The 10,614-nt window shown below is 41.3% G+C and overlaps 1 protein-coding gene across 2 annotated transcripts in view; it reads left to right on the top strand.

The window, feature by feature from the left end:
- The first annotated feature begins 572 nt into the window (after nucleotides 1-572).
- Nucleotides 573-10,614, top strand: part of SREBF1 (sterol regulatory element binding transcription factor 1) — a 58,823-nt gene continuing 48,781 nt past the window's right edge. For both annotated transcript variants that reach the window (XM_051997676.1, XM_051997665.1), the window contains exon 1: nucleotides 573-771. In XM_051997676.1, the coding sequence (XP_051853636.1) occupies nucleotides 675-771 (97 nt within the window). In that variant the 5' untranslated portion in view covers nucleotides 573-674. The remainder of the gene's footprint in view (nucleotides 772-10,614) is intronic.

The raw sequence follows: 10,614 nt of genomic DNA, 5'->3' as shown, positions 1-10,614 counted from the left end.
CCCTAGAGAGAGGCACGCACTTGGCAAAGCTCCGTGCGCCCTATACCTGGTCGCAGCCTAGGAAGCCCCTCACCCAACGCAACAAATGCTATCTCCGCCATCCCCTCCAGGTTCAGCCTCCCTGCTCCACGTGGTCCCCATAAGCGGACTCAGGCTACCCAGGCCTTAGGTAGTCCAGTCGATCTACTCCTTCCCCGGCTTCCGAACGTCCCTAGAGGTTCAGAGTTGGGGATGGTGCTGTCACTCAAACTGAAGGGCGGGGGGGTGGGGGGGGTAGGATGGGTTGGGGTGGAGACTCCCAAGGACGATGCCCCGCCCAGCGCCCTCTCCCTCCCTTCCCCCTCCTCGGGGTAGTTTTGCGACCAACTTTTAGCGGGCATGGCTCTGGGGGCGGACGGGTGGCGACCCTGGCACTAACTTTGTTTCAGGAACTGGGCGAGGCCACCGGACGCCGGCGGGCCCGCGAAGAGTTCGGGGTGTGCGCGGTTCCTCCTCCGGGAGGATCTCGGTCCATGGAGCGGAGCTAAAGGAAGGCACAGGGAGAGGCGTGGTGTGGGAAAAGAAACGCCACCCAGCCCGGAGGAGGCGTCCGGGGTCCAGCGGGCAGGAGGCGGCGGCGGCGGCAGTGGCGGCGGCGGCGGCGGCGGAGCTGCGGGCTCCCTCCAGCCGCCAAGATGAACGGCCTGTCTTTCGATGAGACGGCCTTGGATCCCTCCCTGACGCTGAGCGAGTCCAGTGACATCGACTCGGCTCTGCTCAGTGACATCGAAGGTGGGTCCCGGGGAGGGAGTAATGCGGTTGCCGGGGACCCCTTCCTTAAACCTGGGCGCGTGGGACCCCGGCTGAGACGGGATGCGTGGCCGGGAGCGCAGTGAGCGGGGCTACCTGACTGCACCCCTTTCCCCCCTCCCGAGATTGGAGGCAGCCCTCCAGGATCCCCAGCCCGTCTTGGCTGTTCCCCGGCCTCGAAGGCTTGTGTGTATCCGTGATTTTGCGCGTGTCTGTGACTTGGGAGTCCCCGTGTGGTTGAGGAGTGTTTGCGTGTATTTGTGTATCTCCGCGGGCACCGAGTCCCTGGAACGTGCGCGTAGTTGGGGACTCGCCGTCTGGGGGCACACTTGGAGACTGGGACTCTAATCCCCCCCAATTTCCCGGTCCTCTGTCCAGACTTGGCGGGGGGGTGGTGAGGGGGACACTCATTCCTCCCCGGAGAAGGGGTCACGCCTCTTGGGGCAGCTGGAGCTTTAGGGGATACTAAATTGTGCCTATCCCTAGCCCCGCCCCCCTGGGCTCTGGAGCTCGTGACGTCAGCGTCAGCAAAAGGGGTTACTCTCGGTCATTCCCTCGGCCCTCCGGAGTTCACTGAGCTGTGCTGGCTGCCTGCTGCCGGGAGTGGGGCGGGGAGTGGGGCAGGAAAGGGGAAGGGGAACGTTGGGGACAGAGGGGGAGAAAAGAGGAGGAAACGGGACGGAGGGGTGTGGGCTTAAAGCTTATGACTCTCCACAGACGTCCAACCACTCTGCCCTTAGTAAACCGCCCAACCAACGTCCCAGAGTCTCGATAGGGGCTTTCTTAGCAAATGCTAAAACAGTGTTTCCTGACCCTTCCACGTGTAACTCGCGATAAGCCCAGTGGCTGAGAGAAGGAACTGGCCTTGAATTATGCATTCATGTAGCCCTTTTAAGCTTTGCAGAACACATTGCTTAAACCTTCTTGTTTGATCCTAAGCAAAGCAGTGTGAGCTTGGAATTACAGGTTTGGGTTCTTGTGGAGAAACTGAGGCTGGAAAAGCGGCTGGGCCACGGCCAAGGTAGTGAAGGTGGCTAGGGGGAGTCTCAAACTCAGGCCTCCGAACTCCAAGTACAGGCCGCCTCATACTTTGTGTATGTCAAAGTGCTTGTTTTACAAGGTAGATAGTTTTCTGTGGGTAACAGGAAATCCATCTTTCTGCCAGCCCCTTCTGTAGAGAAACCTTGTGAAGGTGGGAGAGTAGTTCTGAACTCTTTACTGAGAGAAAACTGTACCTTTTTCCTCTCAGGGTCAGATTATTTTTCTTTAATAAATGGGGAGACTGAGGCACTCACTACTGAATTGGGAATGGCAGATTAGAGTGTGGTATATCGGTGAGAGGTGGTTTTCTATTCCAGAAGATCTATTAATTCAACAATATACTTTTTATGCAAAGCCTACTGCCCACCGGATAATACTGTAAATAAAGCATTCCACTGGTGATAGTAAGGGTTAGGGGAAGGGATAGAGATAGTAAGTTTAGATGAACATTAATAATCTAACTGCCAGGTGGAGGCCTGGAGTCAGGGAGACCTGAGTTCAAATGTATCCCCAGACACTAGCTGTGTGACCTTTTTTGCCTCAGTTTCCTCATCTGTAGAATAAGAAGGAAACAGTAAATTACTGTAGTATTTTTGCCAAGAAAACTTCAATAGGGTCATAAAGAATAGGATACAACTGAACAAAAACAACAGCTATCATGTATATATGTTTCAAGCCTTGCACAGTATTGACAAATATTATCTCATATTCTCACAATAGGAGATAGGCGCTATTATTGTCATTTCATAAATGAGGAAACTGAGGCAAAGAGGTTTACTGGTTTGCTTATGATTACCCAGCTAATAAGTCTTTGAAGCTGAATTTAAATTCAAGTTTTCCTTGCCATCTGTCCTGAAATGCATCCACTTTACTACTTAAGCTGCCTCTTAATTAGATGAGAGATCCCCATTCTCTTGGAATTTATGGCCAAGTAAGGAAATATACTTATACATATAAATGACAATAGTGGCATCCCTGCCTGTTATTCTGTTATAATAATTAGAGCTAATAACAACAATAATATTTATATAACACCTACTATGTGCCAGGCACTGTGCTAAGCACTTTTTATTAATATCTCATTAGATCCTCACAACAAGCCTTTGAGGAAGAAGCTTTTATTATACTAATTTTACAGTGGGGAAACTGAGGCAAATGACTTGTCTATCCATTGTATTCCTTATCTGTCTCTAGTTCTGTGTCTTCCTGAAAACTGGGTCCACCCCCAATGGGCTAGAGATCTTCTTGACATTGCATACATACCAAAGGAACAAGCAGGCTGCCCACTGGTTAATTCAAATAATAATATCCAGTGTTACAATCTAAATAATTTACCCCACACCATTCTATGCCTGCCCAAGTGATGATCCCAAGGCTTAGGTCTGACCGTGTCACTGCCCTATTACTTAAATTCCAGTAGCTCTTTATCTCTAGGATCAAATAAAAATAAATGAGGCATTCAATACTGAATTGGGAATAGCAGATTAGAGTGTGGTATATCAGTGAGAGATAGTTTTCTATTCCAGAAGATCTATTCATTCAACAATATACTTTTTATGCAAGCCTACTGGATAATATTTAAAGCCCTTTTTACTTTGGTCCTTACCTTTCCCAAATTTTTTACGTCAATCCCTCCTACAAATTATATTTTTCAGCTTTGTTATACATGATAGATACTATATCCATCACCTCAGTGCTTTTATTCTCTCTGATGTCCCCACCTGGAATGCCCTCCTTTCCTATAGTCAGCTCTTACATATGGCTGGTGTCCATTAAGACTTGGCTCATATGTCACCTTCAGAATTCTAGCCTCTATCTAGTGCAGTGGTTCTAGGTCTTCATCTACTCCCTGTGTATCTTGTATCTCCCTAATTTATATATTTTATACATATTACTTCCCCCATTCAAATGTAATCTCCTTGAGGGCAAAGTCTGTTTTTTCCTTTCTTTTATCTCTGGATAATATTTATAAAGCGTTTAGCACAGTTCTGGGCACATAGTAGTTAGTTGAAGACTTGTGGATTGATGGGCTGAAAGGAAAAGCTAAATAAAGTTCTAGGAGACCTCAAAGGACAGTTGAGGGTCATTTTCACTTGGGACAAGGAGTCATCAAAGATTTCATGGAGGAGGAATTTAAGTAGACAGTTTGGGGTTGAAGAAAAACTTTGTTCCATGCTTAGGGAATAGCTTGAGCAAAGGAGATTGAGAGAGGAGGAAGAAAGCAAGCACTTATTAGGCACCTATTACAGCTCTGGGCACTGTGCTAAGTGCTTTACTTAGAGCATTTCATTTGATCTTATGGACAACTCTGGGAGGTAGGTGTTATTTTTACAGATGAGGACATTTGAGGCATACAGAGAATTTTAAATGACTTTTCCAGGTTCATAAATCTAGTATACTTCAGAGGCCAAATTTAAACTCAAGTCTTAACTCCACATTTAGTGCTCTGGACCCACTATGCTACAGAAAGTAGTTCATGTTAAGAACCTAAAGCACATCAATAGGAGTTACATAAGTTGAGGCTAGTAAAATTAGGTTGTATCCAGGTTGCCTGGAACCTTGAGTACTAGGGTCAAGCATTTCTAATAGTTTCTAATGAGTTTTGACTGGCTATAAGGAGGCAATGAAGCAGTAGAATAGAGATGTGATATAATCACAGTGGTGCGGTATTGTTATCTTGACAAAAATATTGCAGTGTTTGCCATTTCCTCCTTCAGCTTATTTTACAGATGAGGAAACTGAGGCAGAGTTAAGTGACATGCCCAGGATCACATAGCTAGTAAGTGTCTGAGGCTGGAAGATGAGTCTTTGGGATTCCCAACCTAGTGCTCTATCCACCGCGTTATCTAGTTGCCCCAAGAATATGATAGACTGGTGTGAAGGATATTTTAAAACAGCTATAGACTGAAAACAAGAATAGTTGAGAGGCTATTAGAATATCTGGGGGAGAAGAGGTAACTGCTGGGCATAGGGTTGCAGCTGTGAAATTATTATTTTGTGGAGACAGATAGAATTCTAGGAGGCAAAATGGATCTTAGGGATCTGTGAAATCAATTGATTAAGCTCCAGTCGAGGTCCAGAGACCCCATGACTTGCCCAAGCTTATACATATATATGAACCAGGATTCTTGACCCCAAATATGGTGCTTTTCTTGTTACTCTAAAAGGTAAGAGAGTGAGAGAAAGAGAAGAGTCCAATGTGACTCTGAGGTTATGACTCCATGTGGCAGGAAGGTGAGAGTGGAGGAGGAGCTGATCTGAGGAGGACAAATTGAGGCCCAGGTACTAAGGCTAGAAGGTCGGTGACACAGCGAGTGCTTAATACATTTGTATTACTTGTTTACTCAATTGATTGAGAGTCATCTGTGTAGAGTTTAAATTTGGAAGCATGGAGTGGATGAACATATAACATGTGAGGGAGTGAATCTAGAGAGGGAAGGGTTGAGGATTTCACATTTAAGGAGTAGTTGGCAGAAGATTCAGAAAGTTGTTTAGAGAGATTTATTTGGGAAGAACCATGAGAACCCAACATTTCTGGAATCCAAGTGGGAGAAGTGGATATTTATTTATTAATAATAGCTTTTTCTTTTTCAAAATACATGCAAAGATAGTTTTCAACATTCATCTTTGCAAAACCTTGTGTTCCAAATTTTTTCTTCCCCTCTCTCCTCCCTTAGTAATCCAATATAGGTTAAATATGTACAATTGAGAAGAGGGTATTTAATAAGAAAGAATAATCTACAATGGTCAAGCATTAATAAGGAGGTAAGGAAATGCCTTTGAAAAATGTTAGATGACCTTGGAGGGGGTAGCTTCAGCAGAGTGATGGGAATGTAGCCTGACTGAAAGGTGGGTAGGGAGGAAGGCTAAAGCTGGAGGATCTATATAGAAGCTTGGTCTTATGAGGAGGGGGGAATGTGTAAACAAGAAGGTAACTTGAGGGGATGACAAGTTCTGGAAGAGATCTATTTTAGAGGCCCTTGGTATACATAATGGAGAAGTTGGTTTGATTTGGAGATAGGTTCCTAGAAGTTGTTTCATTAACTAGATAAGATACAATTGGTATTTTTATTACAATTCTTAAATGTATGGAGGACATTTGAAATTTGAAGGAATCTTTGCTGAGAGAGTGATGAAAGAAAATGAAGAGAAAAGAAAAAAATCAGTGAAAAGAGAAGGAAAAAGAAGATAAAAGAAGTGAGGAGACAAATGTTAGAGGGTCACTACATCGAGGTTTCTCAGTGACCTCTTCAGCTCCCATAGGTTCCATTCTCCCTATGCCATGACTTCCATCCTCTATCCAGGCTAATTTTCAGTCCTATATCATCTCTAGAATAGTTAATTTCCTCTGGATATTCTGGATACATGTTCAATTCAGCCTGTTCAAAATAAAACTCATTCTCTTTATCCCCATACTTCCCTGTTTCTGTCACAGGTACCGCCATTCTTCTAATCTTCCAGGTTCACAACTTTACTATTCTCAATATCTCAATATCATTCACCACACACATCCAATTGGTTGTCGAATGTGGATTTTTCTATCTCAATGACATTTCTTGGATAGATCCACTTCTCCTGAGTCATGCAGCCAATATCTTATTTCAGGTTCCCATTCTTTGGTATGCCAGAGCCAGATCTAAAGGCTAGTGAGAATTTACTGGTAAATTTTCAGCGTGAGCATCTGCACTTTGGAATGCTATAAATAAATTGTAAATGCTACAAATAAACAATATGTAAGTAATAATAATAAATATAAATAAATCCTGTAAACATAAATAAAAAAACTAGGCATTCTTCCTGTTGTACCAAAAAATAAGCATAACAAATGATATACATATAAATATAAGAATAACAAATATAAATAAATTATGTAAATCAGGGTGTGATTGTTTTGTCAACTGTCTAGACTGAAAAAAAGTGATGTAGAAAGTATTAATAATGCAGATTTAAAGTTGTGACATGTGTAACATTTATCAGCACATTCCTGATTTCCTGTGCTACTGGAATGATTCCGTAATTGGGTCTCCTGGAAAGAGAATCTGGACCTGCTATCAGGAAGGCTATCAGGAAGCCTCGGCTCAAATGTGGCCTCAGACACTTACTAGCTATGTGATTCTGTACAAGGCACATAAACTCTCTTGCTTCCCTTAAAATAAGGAAACTAACAGTACCTACTTCCCAAGGTTCTGGTGAGGATTAAATAAATTAATATTTGTAAAGTATTTTTCAAACTTTATAATTACTGGCTAGTATTAAAATTAAATCTCTCTCTTGTTCCATAGAGCTATCAAGTTGATTGTTCTTAAGCACTGGTTTAAACCATGTCATTCCTCTACTCAATAAATTCAATAAAAACTACAAAATAAACCTTGAGGATATAATATCAACTTTTACTTTTGGCTTTTAAAAGCTGTTTACAGCCTGGATCCAACTTGCCTTAACAGCCTTATTCTACATTACTTTTCTCTCTACTCTCTGTAGTCCTAACAAACTGTCCAGCTTTCTCTTCCTCACATAGCACTCCATCTCCTGAGCCTTTTTACTGACCATCTTCTGTTCTGGAAATGTCTTCCTTTTTCCCCCTCTACTTGTTAGAATTCCTCATTTCCATAAAGACACACCTCAGGTACCACCTGCTAAATGAAGGCTTAATTTCCTTTAATTAACTTGTTTTTTATTCTTTTTTTTTTTTTAATTTTTTTTGGGGGGGAATGGGAGGGAGTTAGGGATGGCACAGTGGATAAAGTTCCAGACCTGTAATCAAGAAGACTCATCTTACCTCTCTTATTAGCTGTGTCATTCTGGACAGATCACAACCTTGTTTGCTCAGTTTCCTTATCTATAAAATGAACTAGAGAAGGAAATGACACACTTCTCCAGTATTTTTACCAAGAAAACTCCAAATGAGATTATGAAGAGTTGGACACAACTGAAAACGATTGAATAGCAAATAATTATTTATTTATACATGTACATAAATATTGTTACTCTTACATAGTCAATGCTTAATAAATGCTTGTTGGATTGATTGATAGTATGATTCCTTGAAGGGATGACATTAAGTAAGCCACTACCTTTCTTCGGTCTGTTAACATATCTTTGCAGTGAGAGGGGGTAGATTAGATGATTTCTAAGGTCCCTTTAGATCTAATATCCTAAGATTCTATGACTCCATTGACAGGAAGAGTAATCTCATGAGATTATTGTTGTTATCCAGTCCAATTTTTCAGTTGGGTCCAACTCTTCATGACCCCATTTGGAGTTCTCTTGGCAAAGACACAGCAGTGGTTTGCCATTTCCTTGTCCAGCTCATTTTACAGAAGAGGAATTTCAGGTAATCAGGGTTACATGACTTGCTGGTAAGTGCCTGAAGCCACATTTGATCTCAGGAAGATACATCTTCTTGACTCTAGACTTGGTGGTCCACTGTGCCACCTAACTGTCTCATGAGTTGATTATCACTCCCTAATTCATATTCTCATAAACATATCTAGATTTTCAACTGAGTTTACAGAAAACAAGGGAGAATTGCAATAGGAGTTTTAAAATAGAAATCATTGCCTTCCAGAGTGCAGGATTCTGAGGATTTGAGCTAGAGAGAGGCAGCGGTGACCTTGAACTATATCCAGTGTGAGTTTGAGGCACAGAACTCAGCAACCACAAGAATAAAGAATTGTCCCATTCATACCTGAGTGGGTAGTGAGTGTGATGAAGTATAAAGAAGATCTGGCATTAACCTCTTGCCCAAGAGTTACCTTTACCTATTGACAGATTTTGTTTTGTTTTCGTTTGTTTTGCTTGGCTGGGGCCATTGTGGGCCAACAACCAACCCCGTAGGCTGATCCAGGGTGAGGAGGAAAATCAGCAGCACTCAGAAAGGAATTTAACCTCAGGGTGAGTGACATGGGTGCCCCTGCTGCAAATGCCTTGCCATCTCACCAGGCCAAAGGGCCATCTGACTACTGAAAGTTTTTTCCAGGTCAAAGGATCTTTATATAGTCTCAGGCATACCTGTCCAGGGAGTTAGCTCTTACCCCTCCCTTTAGCTTCTCTTGGCTCTTTCTGGTGTTCAGAAATGACTTTGATGATCTCTCTTACCTTTGCTCCTAAGTCAACTGGGTCATGGAGGCTCAGGATGCTTCTGCATGGCAACTAGAGTGGCAATGAGGAACTTGGAAACTATCTCCACAGTTGTACAAATTAGGCTTCCCCTTTGCTTTTCATGTGACTGTGGCTGACATGATTTTACCTTTTAATTCTATTGTACTATATTCAATTGTTATTTAGTCAGAAACAATTGTATTGAAGTGTAAGTTACAGATTCCATCTCCTCTGACGGATATTTGAGCCACCCTGAGCCATCTATCTCACAAAAGCAGGATATGTACCACAAACTGTCTAAAGCAAAATATTTTGGTTCTATGATAATTCCAAAGGATCCATGTAAAAAATGCTATTCACTTTCAGAGAGAGAACGGGTGAACTCTGAGTGCAAATGATAGCATTTTTTTCTACCTTATTTTGATTGGGATTTTTTTTTTTTTTGCAACAAAGCTAATATGGAAATATGTTTTGAATAAATTTATATTTTTAATGGGCATTATTTCTCCAAAGGGTGGGAGATGAGGGAGAGGGAGAGAGAGAATTTGGAACTGAATTAGATTATTTGGTGCTAAACCCAAAGTAGATCAGTGGAACAAACTAGAAAAGCAACAGAAAGAAGCAGTTGAAAATGATAATCTAGTGTTTGATAAATTCAAGAATTTCAACTTCTTTTTTTAAACAACTACTGGAGGGGAAATGGAAAGCAGTTTATCAGAAATTAGGTTCAGATCAATATCTTATACCAATACCACAACAAGTTCAAAATGGATATCCAACTTGAATATAAAAGATTAAGCCATTTTAAAAAAATTTAGATGAGAACAAGATTTTACACAACTATGATGTGATGGGGTAATGAGAAGGTCTGGAAGTAATCTCTTACCTGAACAAGGAATAGATGAGATCATAAAAAATAAAATAATCATAATCATAAAAGATGAAATTTTGGCTCCATATAGTTAATAAGCTTTTATATGAACAAGATCAATGAAGATAAAACAAAAACAAAAAACAGAGTAGGGAAAATACTTGCATAAAATATCATTAATGAAACTTTACTATCCAATATATACCGGGAATTTACATATCAAGAGAGCCATTCCCCAACAGAAAAGTAATCAAAAAATTTGCAAACAATAAATGACCACGTAAAAATATGTTCTGAGTTACTAAATAGTAAGATTAAAAGTAATTTAAATAACTTTGGAGCCTAGATTGTCTAAGTTAATAGAGATAATATATGAGAAAAGTCAGTGTTGGAAAGACCATTGTGCTTCAATCATTCTGGATTTCAGTATGGCATTTCCCAAGAAAAGTGACTAAACTAACCATATCCTTGGGTTTATCAATCCCACTGATGAGTATATATCTCAAGGAAGTCAATGACACAAATAAAAGTCTGCTACATGCCAAAATATCCACAGCAACAAATTCTGAGAACAGAATTAGAAACAAAGCCATCAACTCAGAAATGTCAGGAAAAACTGACATGAATATAATTGAATATTATTGTGCAACTGAATGAACAATTCAGAGAAATGTGAAAAGATATGTAAAAAGTGATACAGAATGAAAGAGTGAAATCAGTACATACAATGACTACCCAATATACATGAAAGTTGAAGTCTAAGTAATGGAAAAATCAGTAGAGGTTCCAGAGATGAGATAATGAAGCATACT

The sequence above is a fragment of the Antechinus flavipes genome, chromosome 1, assembly GCF_016432865.1.
Source record: "Antechinus flavipes isolate AdamAnt ecotype Samford, QLD, Australia chromosome 1, AdamAnt_v2, whole genome shotgun sequence".
In the NCBI taxonomy this organism is placed as follows: Eukaryota; Metazoa; Chordata; class Mammalia; order Dasyuromorphia; family Dasyuridae; genus Antechinus; species Antechinus flavipes.
The sequence above is the reverse complement of the archived record's forward strand: the minus strand, read 5'-3'. Positions and strand labels throughout refer to the sequence as shown.